This window comes from Cnephaeus nilssonii (assembly GCF_951640355.1).
Source record: "Cnephaeus nilssonii genome assembly, chromosome: 14".
Taxonomy (NCBI): Eukaryota; Metazoa; Chordata; class Mammalia; order Chiroptera; family Vespertilionidae; genus Cnephaeus; species Cnephaeus nilssonii.
The window spans coordinates 255,026-280,627 of record NC_137085.1 but is presented as its reverse complement, the minus strand read 5'-3'; the positions used below and the strand labels follow the sequence as shown (position 1 = coordinate 280,627).

The 25,602-nt window shown below is 62.1% G+C and overlaps 2 protein-coding genes across 2 annotated transcripts in view; both read right to left on the bottom strand.

Moving 5' to 3' along the window:
* Window positions 1-2,078, bottom strand: part of CAMSAP1 (calmodulin regulated spectrin associated protein 1) — a 29,182-nt gene extending 27,104 nt beyond the window's left edge. Inside the window, exon 1 of the mRNA XM_079790113.1 lies at window positions 1,772-2,078. Coding sequence (XP_079646239.1) covers window positions 1,772-1,931 — 160 coding nt within the window. The 5' untranslated portion in view covers window positions 1,932-2,078. The remainder of the gene's footprint in view (window positions 1-1,771) is intronic.
* Window positions 2,079-6,772: 4,694 nt separating this feature from the next.
* UBAC1 (UBA domain containing 1) lies at window positions 6,773-23,058 on the bottom strand. Its single transcript, XM_079790400.1, has 10 exons — window positions 22,714-23,058; window positions 18,425-18,545; window positions 17,310-17,383; window positions 14,400-14,507; window positions 13,689-13,791; window positions 13,281-13,389; window positions 12,497-12,716; window positions 11,111-11,197; window positions 10,618-10,756; window positions 6,773-7,792 (listed from the first exon to the last, which is right to left on the bottom strand). The coding sequence occupies exons 1-10, from the start codon at window positions 22,849-22,851 to the stop codon at window positions 7,677-7,679; spliced, it is 1,215 nt and encodes a 404-aa protein (XP_079646526.1). The 5' UTR covers window positions 22,852-23,058; the 3' UTR covers window positions 6,773-7,676.
* Between the last annotated feature and the right edge of the window lie 2,544 nt (window positions 23,059-25,602).

Below are 25,602 nucleotides of genomic sequence, written 5' to 3'. Positions count from 1 at the left end.
CATGGAGGCGTCCGGGAAAGGAAACAAGGACGGCCCTGGGTGAGAAGAGGGTGGGGGACTCTCTACTGGCTGCCAAAGCGCCCCCCCACCCCCGTCTCCTCAGGACTGGGCCCACCGGGGAGCAGCGAACCTCCCACTGGGCGTGGCCCCCAGCCAAAGACACAGACGGAACCACTTCAGCTGGGCCGAGGTGAGCAGCCCCTGGTCATCTGAATGGGGATCTCCCAAATTTGTAAATTTAAAGAGATTTTCAATGAGAAAAAACGTACATCTGCTCCCCTTCCCGAAGTAGGTACAGACGGAAAAGCAGCCCTGAATGGGGGCCAGACCTCCTGAAACCGGTGTGATGGGCCCCACGCAGCCAAGGCGGCAGCGGCCGGGATTCAGCCTCCATCCCAGGCTCCTTCAGCTCCCCCTCGGCCTGGCCTTCTATAAATACCGCCTGTAGTGTCCGCACTGCAGAGCCTATTTTAACATCAGCTTTGCATTACTTCTCAGTGAGTCAACAGGTACTCCAGAGCGATGGGTGCGGGAAATAAAACCAGGCGAACCCAACACGAATATGGGGAGAGGCGCACGGTGACTCCCAGGCAGCTGACAGGCCCGCTGGGTGCCAGCCCCGGGCAGACACAGGCATTGGCTGCAGCTGGAGGGTAGGTGGGGAGACCGCCTGGGGGCCTCGAAAGGGTATCTGGGTCCACGCGTCATTCCCCAGGCCGAATGCTCCGGGTGCAAAAGCTTCACCCAAGAGGGGACCCGGCACAGGCGCCCGGCAGCCACGCACAGAATGGAGCCCGAGCAGGTCGGGGTGGCCTCGCGTGAAACCCTACACAACAGCACACGGCAGTGCGAGAGAGCGAGGAGGAAAACTCACTAGGAAAGGCGCAGAACACGCCACGCCGCAGGACACGGGTTCGTGATGAATTATCAAGAAAGGCCAAGAACGGCCAGCACCAGGCGTGAGTGGGTGTGAGGGGAGGCCGCAGGTCGCTGCAGAGGTCAAGGTCAGGGCTGGATACCCCCGGCCATGCCCATGACACTTGGCAGGCCTTACTCTGTAGTCTCAGACCTACTTTCTGTGGATTCCCCCTTCCCCCCTAAGTCACACGTGGGGCAGCGCTGCCCCACGGCTTATCCGGACCCTGAATGCCGTTCGCGGAGCTTAAGAACCCAACCCCTGACCGCGGCGGGAGGGGACACCCCCTCGCCGCCACTCCAACCCGGGGAAACGCTGCTCAGCAAGTTCCCGCAGCTGGTCACCCGCACCCTGCGGGAGGGGTGCTAGCACCCCGCTCAGGCCGCCCTCAGGGGTGTCTCCCCGGGACAAAGGCAGTTTTAGGAAATGCTCCCAATTAAAAGGACGGGGTGACACGCTAGGAGCGCGATTCCGTGCAGACACAAAGCACCTGAGATGAATGAGGAAACCCGGGCCCGGCAGCCGCGGGAACCACCTGGTCCGCAAGGTCCGCGGGCCCGACCGGTGCGTCAACCGCGGGACTCCCGAGGCCTGAGGACGCGGACTCGACGTCGGGTCCCCGAGCCTTCCGGGGGGCTGACCCGGGGAGGGCCCGGTTCCGCACAACCGGCACGGCCCCCGCTCACTCGGCGGGCGGCCAGCGGCTGGGGGCGGCGGGGAGGGGACCCAGCGCCCTAACCCGCGCGGCTCGGGAGGAGCAGGGAGGCCTGCCCCGCGCCCCCCGCCCCGCCGCCCGCAGCGCCCCCCGCCCCGCCGCCCGCACAAAGGCGCCCCCGTCCGCCCCGCGCGGCCCACCTCGGCCGTAGGCCTTGGCGCACAGCCACTGCAGGTTGGCGGCGATCTTGGCGCGCGCCGGGTCGTAGCGGTCCAGCGGCACGACGTCCGCGGCGCCGTCGGGCGCGGCCTCCATCCTCCGCCAGCCGTCCCCGCCCGGGCGGCCGCCCGCGTCCACCATCTGCGCGCTGGCAGGCGCCGCGGCGGGCGCCCGGCAACAAAGGCGCCGCGGGGCCGCGTGGGGCTGGGGCTGGACACTCGGGCACGACCGCCCCGCGCGGGGCCCGCAGGCCGCCCCGCCCCCGCCCGGCGCTCCGCCTCGCTCAGAGCCGCCGCCGCCGCCGCCGCCGGTGCTGCTGCTGCTGCATGCTGCGGCCCAGCCGGGGCGCGAGGGCCGGGGGGCGGCGGGCGCGGGGCGCGAGCCGGGCGGGGGCGCGTGCGCGGACTCGGGGGGCGGCGGCAGCGGCGGCAGAGACCGCTGAGGAGGCGGCCAACCGGCGGGAGCGCGCGTACCGCCCGGACCCTGCGCAGGCGCAGGGGGCGCGGGCCGTCGCCCCGCCCTCAACCTGCGCTCGCCCCACCCCTTTCCGCAGGCGCAGTGAGAGCTGCCCAAGGCCCCGCCCCCGGCCCGCGCTCGCCCCTCCCCTTTCCGCAGGCGCAGTGGGCGCTGTCCGAGGCCCCGCCCATTCCCGCGGGTGCCGGGCGCGGGGTCGCGCGGCGCGGGCGGCCAGGCCCCGCAGGGTCCCGCAGCAGCCCTTTGTCTGAGCCGTGCCTCCTCCTCCTCGGCACTGGGTCGTCCGGACGAGAGGTTCCGGCCCTACCCGACGGAGCCGAGCCCCTCTCGAAGGCTCCTGCGTCCCTGGGAGACCGCGCGGGCCCAGCCCCAGCGCCGCAGGCGGCGACCCTCCCCCCCTTCCCGGGGTTTCTCCTCCCTATGCAGTGCTGACAGCCTGCGGTCGGCCCTCCCACAGCGGGGCTAGGAGCCGGGGGACCGCCCTGGGAGCTGCCCCGGGGATGCCCTCCCTCCCCTTTAAAGTCGCGCTGGGAGCCTTGGGACGCCCCCTCCCACAGCCGGGAGGGGACCCCGGGACCCCGCCCAGAGCAGCCTCCAGTATCTGGCCCCTCCCCATTGCAGCACTGGCAGCCTGGCAGCCGGGAAACACCCCTTAGGGGCACCCCGCTCCCCCCCCCCCCCCCCCCCCAGTCCCTCACTCTGCAGCGCTGAGAGCCCGGGAGCGTCCCAAGCGGTCACCAGCCAGGGTCCAGGGCAGGGTGGGCTGACACACTGCGCGCAGCCACAGGTTCCGGGCCTAGACATGGACCCGGGAAGGGCTGGCTTCATCCTGGTGAAGTGGCATCCGAGGGCCTGCATCCAGCCAGTGGTTGTAACCGTGAAACCTCGTGGGTACGAACCTCGTGGGTACGCGGTGCTTATCTGAGGACCAAACAGGGCTCCTGGCTTCGGTGCCCCCGACTAAGGGCCAGAAAGCCAAGCCTTGAGGGAAGCAGGGAGAAACCTTTCCTCTGAGTGAGGAGTCCTGGGAGTGAAGGCCAGGGCTCCCAGCCTCCAGGGGGTTTTAAGGCCAGAAAGAAGACCCAGGCTATAAAGTGATGGAAGCCAGGACCCAGCCACCCAGCCAGTGCCAGGTGCATCCAGAACCCCGCCCTCCCACCCTGCAGAGCTGAGATACTGGCACTGGCTGCTCAGGGCATGGTGCAGAGCAGCCCTGGGGGGGAGGGAGACAGGAGGGCTGGGACCTGTGGGAGGTGAGGCCAGGAGGGCATATCTGGAGAGTTCAGACAGAACCCTGAGACGGGCGTGCCTGGTGTGCAAGAAGCCGAGAGGCCACTGAGTCAAGAACCGGGGTGGAGAGGCACTGACAGGAAGTGGGGAGGGGGCAGACCTGGCACTGTAAGAACTTTGACCTCTTCCCTGAGTGAGACCGGAAGCCATGGAGGGACTCGGGGGAGGAGTACGGGGAACTCTGTACATTTTCTGTAAACCCAAGACTGCTCTAAAATGTAACTTATAGCCTGGCGGGTGTGGCTCAGCGGGTGAGCATCAGCCGGTGCAATAGGAGGGTGCTGTTCCACTCCCCATCAGGGCACATGCCCTGGTTGTGGTGGCGGGCTTGATCCCAGTAGGGGGCATGCAGGAGGCAGCGACTGATGTCTCTCTTCCTCTCCCTTCCTCTCTGAAAAATCAATAAAAACATATTTAAAAATAAAAATTGTAACTTAACTGATTAAAAGAACAAAGCAAACCTGGGACCCAGCTCCACAGCTTCAGCTTCGAGACCAGCTCCTCCTGCTCCGAGAGGAGCCCGCAGGCTGAAGGAGCCCAGCGCTCTCCCCCATCACCAGCTTCCCCGGGGGCTGTCCTGTCCTCTCCTCGGCTGGCCTGGCCCTGCTGTTCTCTGGCCACTCTTCCCTGTGCTCCTCCCTCCAAGACCAAGGGCTGAGGTCTCCGTGGGTCCGTACTTCACTGCCGACCCTCGTGAGTAACCCACAGACACAGTGGGTTCACCCTGGCTGGGCACAGTGGGGTGCTCACCAGCACTGCGGGGTAAGCCCAAGATGCAGCAGATCTGAGCACAGACCCGGCATGGGGAAGCCTGGCCAGCAAGGGCTCCATCCTCGAAGTTACCATGGACCCGATGATCCCACAGCTACCCAACCGCTGGGAGAAACCTGGGGGCATCTGCAGTGATAAATGTTCCCCTGAATACACGCAGGAGGGTAGGCCCCACCTAACTCAGACCTGGCCCACGACCAGACACCATGGCACCCAACACTTGGCCCCAGACATTCCCAGGCCAGGAAGCAGGAGGGCTCAGCCGCCCAACCTTTCCGTCATTACTGCTCCCCCAGGGAGAAAAACGCTAATCTGACTGAAACCTAATTAATTGAATTAATTAATTAATGAGAATGTAATTTCTCCGTTGGGAGAGAACACAAGGGGAGACCTCAAACCACTGTCATTCTTCCCCTTTCCTTTGCTTCCCCTCCCTGAGGGAGATGGGATTTTCCCCTCCTGGGAACAGTATGACCCCCTTGGAGAAAGGACGTACGGGCTCCGGGCAGCTGCAGGCCCCCGAGGTGGGGTTGGCCGTGCCCCTGGGTTGCACAGCCCCCTCGTGACCTCGAGGCCACCCCAGGCCCCAGGCTGTGCAAAGCCAGCCCCAGGCTCCGTGCGACCCTGGAACCCTTCCTGGGGGCCTGCGTTAAGGCTGCCCTTCCCAGAGCACCTGGAGGAGAGGGTGGGTTGTAAGGCTGCAAACTTCATTTTGTACCGTTTTAAAAGTGCAAATTACCTCTTGGGGATATATGAATGCATTGTTTTTCCTGTTTCTGGGTGCATTATGCAAAGGGCCACCAGAGGCTGGCCACCCTCCTGCTCCCTGATGGAAGGGGAACTGGATGGGAGGGTCCAAGTGTCACATACTTGTCAGGGCGGAACACACCTTCCTGATCCTGATGGCCTCAGCAGGGGCACCAACAGCCCACACGCCAGGGCGGCCTGCACCCAGGGCCACAGGAGGGAGGACGGGGAGTCCCCAGGGCAGATGCTCTCTCCCTGTGGGGCTAGGAGTCCAGACCAAGTGTCAGGAGAGCCCCTGAGGCAGACAGCTCCCAGCCCCTCCCTGCCCCTGCGGAGTCCTCGCCTGGTCACGCCCTGGCTCGTGGAGTCTCTGCCTTCACCTGCACAGGACCTTCTCCCCGTGTTCCCGCAGGTGGGCCAGGCCCACCTGATGGCCTTGCTGTAACGTGCCTCTCTAACAGCGGTCACATTCCCAGATCCTGGGCTTTGGACCTGAGCATCTCAGCACAGATGACATGGGACACGCAGGGTCACCCCCAGGGCTCGGGCCCCCATCCACCTGCTCACACCCATCATCCTGGTACTGGCTCACGTGTCCCCTAACCGTAAACCAGGCTTCCAGGAGCCAAGAGCACCGCCAGGGCCTGTCCCGCTCGCCATCCCCACGCACCCAGGACGTGGTGTTGCTGGAGCTGAGCACTACACACCCTCACTGCAGAGGCCGTACTGCCTCCTCCCCGTGGTGGAGGGGGGCCCTCTGGCTCCTCCACCCTCCTGGGTCAGTCTGTCCACCACCACTCGGGCCACCTGGGGGTGTGAACCAGGACTGCCCTGTGGTTCCCCCTGAGCTCCTGGGACAAGAACAGGTTCGCTCCTGCCTGGCCTGTCCTCACTCTGCAGACTCTCCATCCTGCACCACCGCGTGGCCGGCACCTGGGCCATCAAGGGGTGGACACTGCTTCCTGCCAGAGCCCACGCCTGCCCTGGGCTCTGCCCCTCATGCCGGCAGCCCTTTCTGGAACACTCGACTCCGGCCAGCTGCCCCCAGTAGCTCCTGCCCAGCTGCCCCTGGGACACAAGTGCCTCAGGCAGAACTGCTTGCTGTCGTTTCCCCCCAGCCCCAACCCCCCCGTTGGGCCCCTCTGAATTTTGGAGGCAAAATGCTCTTGAAAAGAATAAATTCTGTCGATGTGCCCGGGGGCTGGGGCTGTACCTGTCGACTAGGGCAGACGCTCCACACTTCTTTGGGGCCCATTTGACTTAAAACAGCCCCCCAGTTCCCGTGGGGAACCTGTGCACTCCTGGGCCTGCCTTGCTGGGGACCAGCTGCCCCCGGGCAGCACTGCTGCTCCGGCCCCACCAGGCCTGCTTCTCCACAGTCCGAGAAGCACCAAGCCCTCCCATGCAGGTCAGAGCTGCAGGGCGCCCCCACCCCCCGCCCCGCAGGCAGGGCAGTGCCAGGAGGAAATGCAGACACAGAAGACAGCCTGTGCAGCTCTCTCCGCCACAGCGTCAGGGCCTTTCCCTCTGCACGAGGCTGAACATCCTCGCTCAGCAGAGGTGGGTGAGCACCGAGCCGGGGCTCCCTGAGTGCAGGTGGGGCAGGTGCGGCTGCTTCCAAAGAGACGTTTAAAAACACACCTGACAACCAACTCCTTTAAGCAATAAATAATGAGCAGAGTTCAGAAACTGGGGACTAGCTTTCTCATTCTAAATTACGGGTAGTTTTTTAAAAAGCGGCCTGCCCCGGCCAGGAGGTCAGTTGGTTGGAGCATCGTCCAGATGCTCCCAAGTTGAACTTCAACCCCTGGTCAGGGCACGACAGGAGTCAGCCAATGAATGCATAAGGAGGGCAACAACCAACCGATGTCTCTCTCGCATGCTTTCTCTCTCCCTACCTCTCTCTGAAATCAATAAATTAAGTTAAAAGGAAGTGGCCAGAGGCAGCCGGGCGATGCTTCAACCCTGCCATCGTAGGCCTGGGACGGGCACCCGGCTCCAGGGACCGTTGGTCCCTCGAGGACAATGAAAACACGAGGTTCTGCCGACCCAACGTTGAAGTGGCGGCAGCCAGCGCCCAGGTGAGTGCGAGCACACGGAATGCACTAAGGCAAACGTGCCACTTGCTGGCATGAATAATGACCACACTGCGGAGAAGGCCGGAGGGGGTTTATTCACGGAAGGAAGTCGCCCTGAACCCTCTGCCTGACCTAGTGCCTGTGCTAACACTGGGCTGGAACATGCGACCTCCCAATGGTAGGTGACGGAAGAGCCGCGTCCACGGGCCATTCAAGTAATGTTTCAGGGACCTGGGGGGCCCTGGGGGCGCACCTCCCACACAGCCACGTCTGTAAACACTGTGGGGGCTGGGCTGCACCTGGCACACCAGGAACAGAGCATCTAAGCAGTGAGGTCAAAGCAGCACAATCAGGGCTGGGCGCGGGGGTAGGGTTGGGGGTGGGGGCGGGGCAGAATATCCCCTCGAGCCCTGGCCCCCACCCCTCTCAGCCCGAGGAGCCAGGGTCTCCACACTGTCCACAGCTGGCTGAGAATTCAAAGGGTCCTCCCCGGGGGCTGCTGGGCTGTGGTGAGTGCAGGTGCCGCCTACGTGCGGTTCATGGTCTGGAAGATCCGGGAGATCTGCAGCATGACCGGTCCCGTCTCTGGGTCGTTCATCCACTGGGTGCTGTTCAGGGGGTTCTCGAGCATGTCTTCAAACGCTGTGGGGACAGAGCCAGGCGGAATGAGCCTCCGCCCCTCCACGCACACACATGCACGCACAAGCAATGCGTACACTCATATGCACACACATGCACACGTGCACAATGTGTGCGCACACAACACATGTGTACAATGCGTACACATGCATAAATGTGCACGCAGTGCACACACATACCGCACACATGAGCACACACAACACACGCATGCATGAGCTGGAGAAACTTTCCACAGCTTCCTAGTATAGACATGGGCTGGACACTCGCCGAGACCCCTGGCCCCACCATACTGTCTGACCTGCTGTCACACCAGCAGCTCTGAGGTCAGAGGGCAGCGACCCAGCTCTGCAGGGAGCCCGGGCCTGTGTGTTCACCGGACACCAAGTCTGGAAAGCAATTTGGCAACAGCTACCAGGAATCTTAAAAATAGTCAGGCCGTGACTCAGTAATTCCAGTCCCAATCAGATGCGGAAAGGACTTACATATAAAGACATAGTTGCAAGGACGATACCATCTCCTTGGAGAACTGTAAGTGTTCATCTTAAGAACGTGACTTAAAGAAATAGCACACGGGGGGATGAGGACAAATATGTGATACCTTAATCAATAAAGAAATTAAAAAAAAAAAAAAGAAACAGCACACTAACAATGTATCTGAGCAGTTCTTTAACATGAGAACTCGGATTTTTTAAAGTTTTGCAAAATTGTTTTCCCAAAAACCACAGGTGCCTCCAGCAAAAGCTCTGAGCCACAGTAGCCCTGGCCACGGGGAGATGGGTCAGATCCTGTCCCTCAGCACTCGCTCCCTCTCTCCTTCAAATCAATAAATGTACCCTCAGGTTTAAAAAATAAAATAAAATTGTTTTAAAATATAAATAAACGAAAGCATCAGACAAGTCTGAATAGGAGCCTGAGGGAAGCGGTGTGCCGGGGCGCCATTTTGCAAAACTTTAAAAAATCAGAGTTTCATGTTAAAGAACTGCTCAGATACATTGTTAGTGTGCTGTTTCTTTTTAATTTCTTTATTGATTAAGGTATCACACATTTGTCCTCAGGTCCACAGACATGGAGCCCCACACGTAAAACCTCGTGAGGTCACCACAGAGGGGAAGAGCAGCAAAACTGAGGTGCATTCAGGGCTCCAAACACAGCACCCAAACTGGGGGAAGGGCGCCTCCTTAATCCGACCAAGTACATCATTAAAAATCACCGACTGGCGCCTGGTCGCAGCCTCCAAGACGGCCCTTCAGAAGAGGCTGGGGAGAGCCAGGCCGTGTCCCTGTAAGGGGAGGGGAGCGGAGGTGCTCCAGGGCAGAAGGACCCCAGGGCCCACACAGAGACAAACTCAGCAAGATGCTCACCGAGGGGAAGAACCCGTGTACAGAGGAAGCCCCACCTCCCCTCACACACACCTTTCTGACCTGGGACCACAGGGCTTACGTGTCATCAACGAGACACGGACACAGCCCACTGCGCTGGAACCCAGGACCTGTGTCCGTGGGAGTGAGGAAGGCGGGGCCGGGAAGGACCTCGAGGCACTCCCGGGTGAACCAGGAAAACAGCCCACCAGAGAGGGAGGCCAGAATCGAGCCGACGGCCTTTCGGAGCCGAGGGCCTGGGCGTGCTGGCCTTCAGGAGGGCTCGGCCTTGAGGGTCAGGGAGACGGCAACGCACCACAGCACCTGGGCCTGCCGGGCGGAGAGTGCCCTCCCGTGTGCTGGGGAGCACGGGGTTCTGAGCGCTGCACCCGCCTCCCGCAGCACACGCCCTGCACACACACACCTGGCCCCAGGTCCCTGCCAGAGACCCGCATGTGTGCACCGGAGGGCGGGCATGAGAATGAGCGGAGTAGCCCTGACGGGGGCAGCGAGAGCCGCCTCCACGCCCACCCCCCAACCCCATCCCTCATGCCCCCGCCCCGGGCCAAGAGCAGAACGGAGCCACGGTGCCCTGGCTTCGGGAAGGGCCTGGCTCAGGAGACTGAGTGCCCACAGCCAGGTGTGCCCAGACGCGCTCCACTCCCACAGCAGGCACTGCACGCAGGCTGCCTGGGAAACGCACACGTGACAACACGCCCAGAAGCAGCAGAGCTGAGGGCCTGGGCACTCTGCAGGGAGGGCGCTGAGGGGCCAGCGGCTCCAAGAGTTTGGAATGCTCTTGGCTTTTTAAATACAGGGTTTTAAAGCCAAAGGCAAGGTGCACGCTTATTAGCTCCCCTGTACCTGCAGGACCGCTGTGCTGGGCACGGCCCCTCCCCTGTACCTGGAGGACCACTGTGCTGGGCACGGCCCTCCCCTGCACCTGGAGGACCACTGTGCTGGGCACGGCCCTCCCCTGCACCTGGAGGACCACTGTGCTGGGCACGGCCCTCCCCTGCACCTGGAGGACCACTGTGCTGGGCACGGCCCTCCCCTGCACCTGGAGGACCACTGTGCTGGGCACGGCCCTCCCCTGCACCTGGAGGACCGCTGTGCTGGGCACGGCCCCTCCCCTGTACCTGGAAGACCACTGTGCTGGGCACGGCCCTCCCCTGCACCTGGAGGACCACTGTGCTGGGCACGGCCCTCCCCTGCACCTGGAGGACCACTGTGCTGGGCACGGCCCTCCCCTGCACCTGGAGGACCAGCGTGTGGGGGTGTGACCCTCCCCTGCACCGGGAGGACAGAGTGTGGGGGTCAGCGCACAGGAGCTGGCCCACCACGAGCAGAGCCTGATCCCGGCCCCACAGTGACGCCGGCAGCAGCACACGGAGGGCCGGCGTCTATCACTCAGGAACATCTGGGTATTCGGGGCGGGTCCCAGGGACAGCGTAGGGGAGGCACACGTACCTAGTAGTGTTTTGGGGTTGGTGAGGCCCAGCTGCACAACGGGGTTATCCAGGATGGCTTGGAAGAGGGGGCTGTTGGGGTCGATGCCCTTGTCCAGCTCCTCGGGGGAGGGCTTCCGGTCCCCCAGCAGCCACTCGCACTGCAAGGCAAAAGCGCAGCCGTCAGCCCTGGACCCGTCACCATCCGACAGGCCCTGCGCTGACGGGGAGGGGCCTTCCCGGGGAACATTCCCGTGACCCTACTCATGTGACCGCGGGCTCTGCCACCCGAAGGGACCAGCCAGCCCACCACTGAGACACCCCAGGCAGTGCCGTCAGCAGCCGGGGTGTTCACAGAACGGGACTCAGCTCAGAACTTGTCTAACAAAGCAAGTGGATTACAGAGCCCAGAATGCCCTCAGTATTTAAACTCTTCATACAATCAGAATCTGCCCACCGTTTCCCTAGGAGCCTCCCGCCAGGGGGCGCCCCGCGGCCCTTGCCCCTGTACTCACGGCGGCGCTCTGCTGGTTGTTGCTCACTCTCAGAGCGTCCATCACCTCCTTCTCGTCGAAGCCCATCTCCATGAGGGAAATGACGGCCTAAGGAGAAGCCACAGGCCCTCAATGCCGTGTGCTGGGACCCGGGAAGTTCGGACCCGGTCCACGGGCTAATTAGCGGAGGGCTTCACCCCAGCACCACGGTCCACTTCACAGCTGTCTCCTTACAGGCTTCCTGACACCGAGGGATGAGGCCAGGGAGGCGGAGGGCGCCTGCCCTGGGGACAGACCTCGGGGACGGGACGCCACTCCCCCAGGGCCAGAGGGGCCAGGCTCGCCTCAGAGCCCACGGTGAGCCCCGTGGTTGCCTGGGTACAGCTGTCTCACCACCCAGGCAGGACTGCCCCCACGTTACGGTCTAATTCTGACACGCCGGGCCCGTGGGCACGGGTGCTGCCGTGCGGGTGGCCTTCGCGGCGTGTTGGCCTGGCCTGGGTGCCTGAGGCCCCGGAGAACTCGGGAACGAGCCTGCGGAGCCACCTGCTCTGTGAGCTCACAAGCCAGTGTTTTCTTTAAGTTTTTCTTGATTTTAGAGAGAGAGGAAGGGAGAGGAAGGGAGAGAGACCCAAACATCAGTGATCCCCTCCTGTGGATCGAGCCCACAACCCGGGCAGGTGCCCCCCGACCGGGAACCTGGCCTCTCGGTGCACAGGATGACGCGCAACCACTCAGCCACGCCAGCCGCAGCCATAAGCCAGTATTTCCGCCTCCCAAGCTCTTCACTGGCTCTCTGGCCCCTCCTAGCTCCAGGACCGTCATGAATGATGAGAGAAGTCATCAGAGTCGCGTACAATCACCAGGAACCACTGCTGAATCAGGACAGGGTGGCCTCTTCCGCTAACGTCATAGACTGTCCTCCATCTCGGCCGGGAAGAGATGCCCAAACGTCCCGGCGGTGACACAGGGACGCCCGCATTCTCACGGGAGCACTGGGCAGGGTCGTGGCACCCAGGGCTGCCCGTTTGCACACGGCACACTTGCTGGGCCTTCTCCCGACTGGACAGATCAGGGAGAGGCCGACACCGGGCCCTCAGACCCCGCCCCTCGTTTACAACAACTGCTCTAGGAGGAACACCTACGGGGGTTCCCACCACTCAGAGGTGAACCCCCACGGCTCACAGGCCCTGGTTACGCAACACGGACCTGCTGTGGGCTCAGCAGGTGGCAGATGTGCTGACTGTCTGCTCAGAGGAAACAGCCTCCGGGATCCAATGAGGACTGAGGTCGGCCCTAGGCCTCACCAGCTCCACTGTCTCCAGGGCCGGCGGTTGGGCTCAGTGCGCGGCCCAGGCAATGCAGCCCAAGGGGGACAGCAGCGGGTCTCCCCAGCAGGACACGTACCCGAGCATCAGCCCGAAATGCCCTTTTCCTTCGGATCTTCTTGAAGATTTCTGTGAGCTCGTCTTTGGCCTCCTCGTCGTCCTCGCTGGAACCGGCAGCAGCCTCGGCCGAAGCTTCAGCGCCCGCGGTACCCGGCGAGGTGTGTCCTGGAAGCGGCGTGTCTATGGCGGGGTCGTCCGCGTGCTCAATCAGCCACTCCATGGCTTGAGGAACCGACATGCTGAAAGGTAAGGAGACTTTCCAACACGCCCAGGCGTCACGAGGCCCTTTCCCTCCCCCCTAAAAAGCCCCTGCAATTGGAGGAGGCCTCGAGCAGGCGCTGCCGACCCGCTGCCATGAGGATCTTCACTCAGGCCAGTGGGGGCCGCGGCCAGACCACAGGACCCACTTCGTGAGCAAAAGGAACCCAAAGGCCCAGGACCACAGTGAAAAGGAACGTGGCCACGGCCCGTCCTCTGGCTGACGGATCGTCTCAGCTCTGAAGTCCACGAGGAGACAAGTAACCAGAGACGGGAAACTGCAGGGCTGTTAGAGCCACACGGCCGCCCGCTGGATGCCCACGCTACCCCCCCACCACCCCCCCCCCCCTCCCGGCTCACAAAGCCAGGCCGTCCCCTAGAGGGAGCTGAGTTCTGGCCCACATACGTGGTGCCCAGGCCAGTGACGGCGGGGCTTGCGTTAAAGCACCTCTTTGGAATAACGCACACTGGACCCGACTCAGGGAGTGGGGACAGGGAGGTCCCGCGGGGCAGGCCCTCCACCAGCCCCGGGCGGGCCCACATACTGGTTCAGCCGAAGCGCCTTCACGGCCCTGCTCTCGGGGAAGCCCATCTCCGTGAGCTGCCGCAGGGCCGTCTCGTCCACCCGCTCCTCCTCGTCCTCGTCCAGCATCGCTGTGGGCGACACGCAGCTGGTGAGGGACCCGGGCAGGGCCGCCCACGCCGAGTGCTTCCCAGGGACCTTTTGGAGCTCTGGGCCTCGTCTGAGCCCCAAAGGTTTGTGGTGACTCTGCTGGACCTCGGGAAACCTGACGCACACCCGTCAGCTCTCACTCGTAGGAACAGGAATGTGGGGTGAGCAGCTCCCCAGCCCATGTCTACTGAGCAGAAACAGCAGCCTGGGCAGCTCCAGCTTCAGGCCGTGGGGAGCAGACGCCCGGACGTGGGGGTCACGCCAGCCGGCTCGCACGTACCATTGGCCTTCGTAAATAACTCCACGGCGCCGGGGCTCAGCGCCAGCAGCTTCTGCGCCACCTCGATGAGGGACAGCAGGATCTTCCGGAGCTCCGTCTGGAACTGCAGGGCAGCGGGGAAGAGGGTGAGCGGGACGGGGTGTCTCAGGGCTCTGAGTGGAGGGGGAGGGGCTGTGACACAGAGCACTGGTCCCTGTACCTTGGACGGGACTGGGAATCGGCCATCCCTGTCCCACAACCAGCCTCAGCCACCGTGAGACACCACGTGGGGACACACACCCGGGAGAGAGAGTGCCAGGGCCCCAGGCCCTGGTCAACATGGAACCCTGGAAGGAACCCCGAAAGAGGCCGCTGCTACGGCCGACAGGGGCGACCATCCTGCAGGGCACAGGCGCCCGAGGCCGGGCGCACCCCAGGAAGGGGCTGCTCCCTCACTTCCGACTTCCAGGACCACAGCTAGGTTCCTGCCAAACTCGGGACAGAACCTGGACATTTAAGCATCCTCCTTCCTCCTGCCTTCGCCTGTCTTTTAAACTTTTTACTTCAAGAAAATTTCAGGTTTACAGAAAAGGTGCAAAAAGTACACCGAGTTCCAGTATCCCTGTCACCCAGCCTTCCCAGTACTTTTAAGAACTTCTGGGTCGCCCCATAGTGGCGCCCCCCCCCCCCCACGGTGACGAGGACCCCCGCCCTGCCCCCAGTGGCACTCACGTCTCGAAGGCTGGTCTGTACCACAGCCCGGTCCATGTTGCAGGAGGGCAGGCCAGCCGTGGCTCGGGCGATAGCGTCTCTGTCGGGGGCTTTCTGGTCTTGTTTTTTCTACACAGAAACGTAATCAGAGTCAGAAATTAATGTGAGGGCAACAGTGGCAAGATCATGCAAGTGGAACAGACAGAGCCTGACACGGGACAGTCGGTCCTCTCTGGGAGCTGGAGAAGGTTCCGGAGGGCTCTATGCCACCCTCACAAACAGACCACGTGCCGTTCAGGATGCAATCCCCGCTCCGTAACGAGCAGTGGTAGGACAGGGGCAGCGTGGACACCCTCTTGTGGCCACGGGAAACTCGCACTCACCTTTTGCTCCTTCTGACCCACCCCCCACCCAAGGGAAAAGGAAGAGACGGCAGAACTGACCAGCACAAAGGGCAGGAAACCAACCGAGTGACAGCACTGACCAACTCGGAGGCCGCGCTGCAGAGGGAGCAGCGCCCGCGGCCAGGCCAGGCCGGGAGCAGGGCACAGCGCCAGGCTGGTGGGCACGACAAGCTCCTCCACCAGCCTGCTCACCCCAATGCCCGGCCTGTGAGCAGGATGGGCTCCCTCTGGGGACCGCTCTGTCACACGGCACAGCCACGTTACGAAAAGGTGCCCGGCCCTGGCCTGTGTGGCTCAGTGGATAGAGCGTCGGCCTGTGGACTCAAGGGTCCAGGTTCGATTCTGGTCAAGGGCACATGCTCAGGTTGAGGGCTCGATCCCCAGTGGGGGGCGTGCAAGAAGCAGCTAATCAGTGGTTCTCTCTCATCACTGATGTCTCTATCTCTCTCTCCCTTCCTCTCTGAGATCAATACAAATATATTAAAAAGAAGAGAAAAGCAAAAGGAAGGTGCCCGCTGGTGGGCCGACCTAACCGGGCTGGCCGTGGGCCAGAGGGATGCAGCACAGGAGACGTTCTGCTGGCCCTGAGGAGACGGGACTGCGTGGCAGGCACACGGCAGCTCCGGAGCTGACAGCAGCCCCGGTTGACGGCCAAGGACTCGGCGCGGACCTGGCAGCCTGGGAGTCGCGGTTTTGCTGGGAAGTCTGGGCAGTGATCGGTGCAACTGGTGCAACCGGACACAGACGCAGACCTAGAGGCTCCAAGGCCCTGACACAGGAGGGTCCGATGGGGAGGGGAAGTCCGGGCTGCACACAGGCCTGGAGGCAGCGGGAGCGGAGGACCTGGAGGGCGCCCCGGGGAAACGGGAACAGGCGGGCCCAGCACCGGGACCCCGCTTTCAGAGGGGTTTATCAGTTCTGGTGAGGAAGTGGGAAATCAGTGCTGTGCCGGTAGGAACCAGACAAAACAACGAGGCAGCTGCTGGCGCTAGAAGAGGGGGCTGCATGACAGACGGGGACCTGGGTGCGTTTACTCGAGGGAAGAGGCGCTTACTGACAGCACTGACGGGCCTGACTCTGCTTCAGAGCGCCCTGATCTGACCCCGGGGGCGGGGGTGGGGTGACACCGATCGCTGAGAAGCCAGCGTGGGGTGGAGCTGGGGGTGCCTTAAGGGAACAGGTGAACGAGGTCTGCCGCCTCCGGGATGCCTGGCAGGTGGGAGAGCAGGCTACCCCTTCCGAGAAGATCCGTGGCACTATGTGACTTTTAAAGTGCCTGTTGTTCACCTAAAATTAGTAACGATCCACAAAACATACCAGCACCACGTCGTCCAGCAGAGAAAGGGCTGCACATGGCCGAGAGCTGGGGGGGCTGAGGATGGCCGTCCGCCCGCAGCTCCGGCAGCTCCCGACGGGCAGGCCCGCAGGCAGAGGCAGGCCCAGGCCTGTCTCCCAGAGATGGGCTGAGCGGCCTGCGGGGGGCCAGCTGTGCTGGCAGATAAGAAGGGCCACCCAGAGGGCCCCTCCCTCGCCGCCCGGCCCAGGAGAACCTGCAGCAGCGCCTTGCCCTCCCGGCCCCATGCCCAGCCGCGTCGGCCTGCTTCCTCCCAGTGAACGCTCTCCCCAGCACTCCGGAGCGTGGATAAGAAACTCTGTCTGCCCTCACTGGTTTGGCTCAGTGGATAGAGTGTCGGCCTGCAGACCGGAGGGTCCAAGGTTGGATTCCAGTCAAGGGCACATGCCTGGGTTGTGGGCTCGGTCCAACATGCAGAAGGCAGCCAATGATTCCCTCTCATCATTGATGTTTCTATCTCTCTCCCTCTCCCTTCCTCTCTGAAATCAATAAAAATATATTTTTTTAAAAAAAAGAAAGAAACTCTGTGTCTGAAGATAAAAAGCTGTGATGTTAACACGGCTTGGCATCGGGCACAGGCCTGGACAGAGGCCACGTGCACCAGCCTCCTGCACGCAGCACACAGCTTCGGGCAGCGGTGCACGCGCGCTGAGCCAGGACCCAGAGAGAAGGCGCAGGAGCACGCGAATCCCAGGGACCTTGGGGTCTGCCCCAAGATGCAGACCAGACAGGCACTGGGCCCTCCAGGAATTCACTCAGTGACGCCGACATGCACCCCATCCCTCTTGAGTGAGGTGAACGTGCCCCCCACCCCATGCGTACCCCTTGTTTTGTGGGGCTGTGGTCAGCGACGTCCCGAGCTGTCAGCACAGGTTTGGGGGCACACACGGCACACAGTGAACTGGCCGGGGACTCGGCACGTAGGCCTCACCACGAGAACATCCAAACGCTCCTCTCCACTCCAGCCTAAACTCGGGAGCCAGGTGGTCCAGGGCCAGTCATGTGACCAGCAACCGGACAGGCATCGGTCACCCAGCTCAGCCCAGACAAAACCCCTTGTGCCCACTCCACCTGCCTGTGAACGTCTGGCACACAGAACGCTTGTCCCCGAAGCCTCGGGGGGGTGGGGGGGGCTCTCCCTCACAAAGCTCTCGGTCCCCCTGCGCAGCTCACCTTTTCCTCGGCGGAGACGTCGGCCATCTTAGGAAGCGGAGACGGCGCGCGCCTTTTCACCAACAGCAGGACATCTAAGGAGAAACAGCCCGTCAAGCTGGTTACGGCTTCATGTCCACAAAGTAGCCGCTGACCGCGGACAGAGGGGCCTCCTGCCCAGGCGTCCACTCCAGCCCCTCTTCCCTCAGTGCTCACGTCTGCACGCCCCTGGCTCACACACAGGCTCCAGGCTCGGCAAGAGCCGGCTGTGGGTCACAGAGCTCACCGGTGGCCCGGGAGGCACACTCAGCCCCTCCCTGACAACCATGCAGAAACCTGGTGGGAATCGTGCACAATGCTCTCATTTCAAGGGGCCACTGGAAGTCTGGGAGGTTGGAGGCGCGATCAGTTCAGCCACAGCCCAGCGTGGGGTCAGCTCCCACCTGGTTCTGGCCTTGACCTCCACACTCGATGGAGGTCAGCAAGCACTTCCAGTGCTTTCAAAACAGATTTAAGGGCATCCAGGACCCAGACCATCCTTTGAATGAGATAGAAAACCGAGGTTTCGCCCGACCGGCATGGTTCAGTGGTTGAGCATCGACCTATGAACCAGGAGGTCCCGGTTCGATTCCTGGTCAGGGCACACGCCGGGTTGTGGGCTCGATCCCCAGTGTGGGGTGTGCAGGAGGCAGCTGATCCATGATTCTCTCTCATCATTGATGTTTCTCTCTCTCTCCCTTCCTCTCTGAAATCAATAAAAATATTTTTTTTAAAAGAAAACCAAGGTTTCTTCCCCAAACGCCTTTGGACAGAGAACAGTGAGCGGCCGAGGGACGTGTGTGGAGGGGAGCAGCTCCCGAGGGCTGGAGCCGCCGGCCGTGCCTGCAGCCTGAACGGACTGTGGCCGCTCTGCACACTGCGTTCTGCTTCGAAACAGAACTCACAGTGGAGTCACCCTTCCTTCTGAGACGGACGCTGCCTGTTCGCGTCCAGTTCCCCTCGTTCTCACAAACATCCCGCCACGCGCGCTGGTTTGAGTAAAGGGAGAAGACGACCGGTCTCCCACTCTGACCCGACGTGGCCACTGACGGCCTCTCCTCTGGGCCCGCCCCGGCCAGGGCTCCCGAGGCGCTTACCGTGGTCCTGGACGTTCTCCTCGGCGATGGTCTTGGCGTCACTCAGCACCCTCTCGGAAGCAGCATGGATGAGCTTATGGTGGGTGACACTCTTGGGGTCTTCTAAGCTCCCATGAGCACACTCGGGGGGGAAATCAAGTATTTCAAGATAGAAAACAAATAAATAGTAAAGTCAGCAATCGAGAGCCTGGACCACCAGCCACACAGGAACCTAACAGGCTTCCTTACCAGCCAAACAATGAAATGCCACCACCCCAACCCCGGGCGCAATGTGTCCACAACCCGCTGAGGGTCCTGAACGGCTGAGCCGACAGGAAACACTCTGTGGCAATAGGTGGCAGTGCCAGTCGCTTCCCTCTGGTCTGGGAAGATCTGAGGAGTCATTTTAACATGAAGACAGCAGTCCGTGTCCTGAGGATCTGAAGATCTAAGATGACCGTGTGCTTGCTTGTCTTTCTCACACAGAAAGGGAGGGAGAGAGGCAGTGGAGAGAAGCTGGCCCACAGGGAGGCCCAGCAGGGCCTGACCACTAACTGCCCGCAAACCCAACCGAGAAGACACCTGCAGCAGCTCCGCCCTGGCTCACCAAGCGACAGCCAGAGACCCCAAAGCTGCAGGTGCTGTTGGGGGGCCCCTCCTGGAAGATCAGAGCGACACAGTGGGTCTCACTGACCAGGGCCTGGAACTCCAGAACACAGTGGGGGGACAAACACACTGAAGACCTCCCCCTGCCCCTGTGGAAGGCACTGGAGACGGTCTAAGGAGCAGGACAGACCAGCCGTGTGCCCCAATGCACACGAGCCCCTTGCTCTCCCCGCACTGGAGCCACAGCCCCCAGACCCCTGCTCTCCTATGCTAGGCCTGCCGTCACCCCCACCAGGGCCTCTGCACCAGCAGGCATGGCCCGTGGTCACGTGCACACGCACCGCCCCGGATGGCGGGTGACGGAGCTCTTGCTTCTGATCACCCGCAGCTCACCTCCCCTGAGGAGCCAGCAAACACTGGCAGCCCCGGCGTGGAGACGTTGGATATGAGCTGCTCACCTGCACCACCACAGGGGCACCCGGCACACCAGACATGGCACCCACCTGGCCAACTGCGGCCCTTCCCTGAGCCAGAGCCCGGCTGAGCAGAGTGGGCACACCTGGGCACTTCAGGTAGGACCCACAGACGTCTCTGCAGCCCAGGCTGACACCCTGCAGCTCCAAACACAGAGGGAACATCTCCTTGCCCCTGTGGCTTCCCCATCGGATGGGGTATGAGCACCAGGAAGCAGCACCAGGCCCTGCCCCCGGGCACTTGGAGCACCTGCTGGCCGTGGCCGAGGGCGGGAGCAGTGTCCAGGCTGGAAACAGCTGCGGCAACATGCAGGACCTGCCCAGCCCCAGGTCCTGGAGGCCTTCCCGTGTTTAGCTGGACGGACCCCACAGGAAGCTCCGTCACCCTCCTTGGCCCCGGTGGAGGCTTGAGGAGCAGCAGGAAGAGAGCCTCGCGCACAGCACCGCTCGGCCCGGCACTGTCAGAGGAACGCGAAGTCCCAGTCACCTAGCGCTGAACAGAGGGCCATGGAGGCCTCGGGCCGTCACCCGTGCCCAGAAAACCAGTCAGGCTCTGCCCCAGAACTGCTGGGTGTGCCTCCTCTTGCTCCTAATCGTGCAGGCCAGCTGACTGGACACGTTCAGAAGACAGTCTGTGAAGCAGTTTTCCAAAACAATCCTCATACCGGTTCCTGAAAAACACTGTCCTCTGCAGCACGCCAGGAGCAAAACATACGTGCATGCGCGCGTCACCCACATGGCGCACAGTGGTTTCACTTGGTCAGAAGCAAGAGCAAACCAAGGCGCAGCCGCAAACGCCCCACAGAGCCCGTGGCCGGGCGGGGAGGCTGACACCTCCGAGCCTGCTCCTCCCCCAAGCAGAGGGGGAGCTTCTCGGGCACTTGCTGTAACTTGTCGTTTGAAGACACACCTTCACGTGACCTGAGAAATGCCCTGCCACATCAGCAGGTGCCACGGTAGGGACTGCAGTGCCACGGGAGTTAACAGACAGGCACACCCCAGCACATCACAGGGGTCATTTTCTTACATTAAGTGCTTATGGACCCCGCACAAGACGGTTCCCTGTCCCTTCCTGAAGTCCCAGGCAAGGGGGGCTGGAGCCCACGCTGAGATCCCCGTTTGTGTAAAACCAGAGGGGGAGTGGCAACCATGGGGTTAACGTCTTCCAGAATAACCCTCCCCGATAAAGCAATACAGCCCTGGCCGGTGTGGCCGGTGGCTCCGTTGGCTGAGCGTGTCCTGGGCACCAAAAGACCAAAAGGTCACTGGTTCGATTCCTGGTGAGGGCACATGCCCAGGTGGTGGGTTCAGTCTCCAGTATGGGTGCCTATGGGAGGCAAGTGATCGATGTTTCTCTTTCTCTCTCCCCCTCTCCATTCCTCTCTCTCTAAAATTAATAAAGACATTTAAGAAAAAATAAAGCAATATAGCCCAGGAGAGAGGAGGGAGGAGGAAAAGGGACGCCAGTTTAGCACACTCCTGGGAACCCCTGGGGGAGGAACCTGAGCTCACACACACCTGATCACTGCCCCTCAGGCTGCAGCAGCAAGGCAGTCAGCAACCCGTTTCCAGGGTGACATTCAAGTGCTCAGCTAGAGAATTCCTTCGCTACCTCAGGCCTCTGATGGACAGCTCAGCCCTCAGGCCCTTCTTTGGTGTGACACTCCTCTGGGTCAGATCCTCCACACACACACCCCACCCCCCACCCCCGGGGGAGCCAGCAGACTAGAATAACATCTCAATCTAAAGTAGGATAATGCCCAAAAAATCCCAAACGATACATCTCAATACTGGCTGGAATACTAAAGCTCAGAAACAAAATAGCACCATATTGAACCGGGCTGCCTAATTAACCCCAAGTGCTCCTGAAATTCAGCAGCGAGCAGCTGTGGACCAATCAAGCACCCTCACTTCCTGTTCCCTTCATAAAATAACACTACAATAGTTATGTAAATCTGTACCCTCAGTGAGCGAAAATAAATGCCACGTGGGTTTACCCAGACTCCTCCCCACACCCTGTCCCCTGGACAGCTGATCTATTTCCATGTATTCCATGAATCCACGGGTTTGCTTGGGGCCCGCCAAGAGCCTGGCCCTGGACGTGTGGCTGCAAACCCACCCTCGAGGAACTTCCTTCCTGGGGGAGGACACAGCATTGGTGCCGGGGGACGCCCCCAACACCCTCTCTCCTCTCCCCTCGGAACAGTACGGTGATTGTGGAGGGAGGGCGTGGAGGTGGAACAGGGTATAGGGGGATACATGGTGATGGGGAAAAAATAAAATAAAGGAGAAAAATAAAAATAATAATGAACACACACACACACACCCCGACTGGGTCAGAAGAAAAACAAGAAAATGGCCAAAACGTCCCTGCCCCTCAAGCACAAGCACGAGCCCCCTCCTCCTGGAGGAGACTGGGGGTGGGGGTGGGGGTCGGCGAGGTCCAGGAGGCCGGGTGGCTCCAGGACAGTCCACAGAGCCACACCCGCGAGAGTGACTCAAATCTACCCCTGCGGGCAGTACCACCACGGGAGGTTTACCCTCGGAGGACACAGCACTGTTCTCACAAAACACCTTGTCGCAAGTCCAGGCGCGCACCTCGCCCGGGACCCGCGCTGAGGCTGGGCCTCCTCCAACCTGACCTCCCAGGAGGAAGCCGTTTCTTGGGGCGGCCAGTCACCTTCCGGTGGGGAGTGTACGGAGACAAACCATCAGAACTGCCCCCGACGCTGAGCTGGACAGGAGCATTTCCTGTGAATCTACTCCAAACAGGTCCGCGGGGAGATCCTTCCCCTGGGACCCGCCGCCGGGTCCATTTAAAGGCCACGGGGGAGCAGGGCGCTATTTTAGGTGACCCCCGCCGCCAGGTCCCCGCGGCCGGCCAGCCCGCCGGACTCCGCGCCAAGGGGGCCGGCCTTGCGGGGAAGGCCGGGCGCCCCCCCACCCCCCCGCCCCGACCCCCCGCCCCGGTCTTCCTCGGGCGCTGCGGCCCAGCCCGGGGAGCTGCCGAAAACTCAGGAACCTCCGCAACACCAGTAAACACAATGCTGGGACCCCGGGGCCTGTCCCTCGGCGCCCTTCCTCGGCGAGCCTCAGCGTCCCGGTCTGCCCCAGCCTCCGGGCTGTAGAAGTTACCCGGGAGGGCGGGACGGGGAGCGCTCAGCCCGCTGCCCTGGGCTGGGAAAGGGGCGGAGGGCGGAGGGTCGGAGGCCGGGGCCGCGCCGGCCTCACCTGCTTGAGGCAGCGCTCCTTGAGCTGCTCCACGGAGGTGTCCTCGGTCGCCTCCTCCAGCCACTCGGCGCCGTCGGACGCGCAGATGTGCAGCCGCAGCACCTTGCCCGCGAAGATCTTCTCCTCCTGCACGAACATCGCGCCGCCGCCGCCGCCGCCGCCGCCGCCGCCACCCAAGCCCTGAAGGTCACCGGGCAGGGCGGGCAGGGGCGGGGCCAGGCCTCCCGCGCGCTCGCTCGCTCGCGGGCCCCGCTGCCCCGCCCCGGCCCCGTCGGCCGGCCGCCTGTCACTCGCGGCGGCCTGAGCTGTCGCCTCGCTCCGCCGCCGAGCCGCCGGGGGCGCGCTATTGCCGCTGCGCCGGAAGTGCGTCACAGGGCGCGCCCGGGCATGCTGGGAGATGTGGTTCTCCAGCATCCGGCTTGCATCCGCCGATGCGCCGGAAGTGCGTCATGGTATGCGCCCATAGCTTCCCGGGAGATGTAGTTCTCTTGCCGCTCCCTTCTTCCCCGCAACTGCCTGCCTGCCTGCGCTTTGCAGCTGAGCGCCACACCGGGTCTCCGAGAGTTAGGAGGAAAAAACCAATGTAAAATATATTTTTTATTGTTGATAGTATTACAGATATCTCACATTCCCCCCTCTTTTTTGCCCTCCTCCAGCCCCTCCCCTCTCCCAGCTCTTCACCACCCTATTGCCCGTGTCCATGGGCTATGCATGTAAATATGTATTATCTCTTCTCGTCCCCCAACCCCACATCGAGATATGTCATGCCTCCCTGCTATGGGTCTTCAATGTTAAATACTTTAATGTTTTTATATTGACTCCACCTTGAAATAGTACTTTGGATGTCTTGGGTTAAGTAAAAGATATTGAATTCTTTATACTTTTTAAAGAGGTGGTTTCTAGAAAACTTTAAATTGTGTCTGTGGCTGCTATTGTGTTTCTCTTGGGAGGTACTGGCCTTGAGCAGAGTTTCTCAAAGTGTGTTCCCCAGACCAGCAGCAGCAGCAGTGCAGCTGGGGCCTTGTCAGCCATGCAGCGTCTGTTCTGAACCTCCCCTCTCCGGCCCCCGCTCTCTCCGGCCTCTGCTCGGTTGCAGAGCCACTGACGACATTCAGGCCGGCCTGTGGGCACCCGTAGGAGCGGAAGCTGCCCAGGGACTCCGTGCACACCCTCTCTGTGGGGTGACAAACGTCAGTGCTGCCATTTGGACCCGACCCCGACCAGGTGACCAACCTTCACTCACTCGTTTCACTCATTCAGGAACCTGGACTGAGCAGAGGTGAGCTGGACACAGGACACAGGACACAGAGATGAGCTGTTCCCGGGGGCGGGCAGTTTATGGGGAGCCCTCCCAGCACCTGTCACCCTCAGGCATTTACTCTTCACACAATTTGTACACGTGTCCTCAGTCTTCCCAGATGATCGTTCTGACCATGTCCGAATTCAGTTTGTCTAGTGTTTGCTCTTTGCCGCTATGAGCCAGACCCGCTGCTCACGTAAAACAGTAATTGATCGAGTTGGAAGCCAGGATAGGCTCCTGGGAATGGGGGTCTCTCCCTGCAGGAGATAGAAGTGCTGGCTGCAACACAGTCTCAGAGGACAGAGGAGACCCAGGCCAGCAGGGCAAACAAGAACAAAACCAAGAATGACAGGAATCGCCCCAGCGGGGTGGCAGGGCACGATCAGTGCCACCACCAAAGGAGGCAGAGAAGGTGGGCGGGAAGCCTGTTGAGCCCAGCCCGGCACGTGGTTACCTGGGGGTGCGGGGACATCCAGGTGGACCTTGCTGGGAGGGACTTGAACACACAGGCCTGAGTCCAGGAGAGCTGGCCGAGCCCACCCAGCCCTGGCTGCGACCCAGCACCCACCGTCTCTGAGGAGCCTGAGCTGCCAAGGGGATGACCCCCTTCCCGTGGTCTCCCCACCCACTGACTCAGCTCCTGGACCCCGAGCATCCACCAGCCAGGAGGGTTTCCTGGCAAAGGGGACGCCAAGTCTGGCCCAGGGGCACCCGCCCTGGTTCTCCTTGTGGCCAGTGCCCCACCCCTGGGAGCGGGCCCCTGCCCAAATCCTCCAACAGCAGCTGCTAGCGGTTCCTCAAGGTGGCCACGAGAGGGCAGGGGCGAGCCGTGTCCTGCTGGGGCAGCGAGGACTGGAGGGGAGCAGGTGACTGACTAGACAGTGGGCTCCACTCCTCCTCCCCGGGCCCTGCTGGGGCCTGGTCGGGGGGGGTGGGTGTGCCAAACTGAGGACACGGCAGCTTGGCCAGCACCCCAAGGGGAGGCCATGGAACTGGGCCATGAAGGATGGCCAGGAGCCCACCAGGCATCAAGAGGGTGGAGGTGGGGTGGTTTGGGGGTGCATTCCAACAAGCGGAAGCAGCCCCACCACCCGCTTCAGGGGAGACCCCAGACCGAGAGAGGAGGGGCAGCGTCTGGTCACTTATCCTGTTCCCAGCAAAAGCCAGCACCAGGCCCACTGCCAGGTCCTGGCCCCAGATCCTGCCCCCACCTCCCCTCTCGTTGCCCCGGGACCCCTTCCAAGGGTCACCAAATGGAGGAGGGTCCTGGGGCAGCAGGAACAGTCTCACAGACCAGGGGACATCAAGCAACAGAAATTCCCTCCCTCCTGGGTCTGCACGCAAAGGTCCACGAGCCAGGTGTCCGCGGGGCTGGGTCCCTGGGAGGCTGGGAGGGGGGGTCTGTGCATGGCCTCTCCCAGCCCCTGGTGTCACCAGGCACCCTTGGCATCACTCAGCCTGCCCCATCTCCCCCGTCCTCCGCTCTTCCAGCCATTAGATTGAGGGGCACCCTAATCCAGGGTGACCTCACCTTGAGACCCTTGACCAATCACACCTGCAGAGACCTGGTTTCCACATAGAGTCGTTGT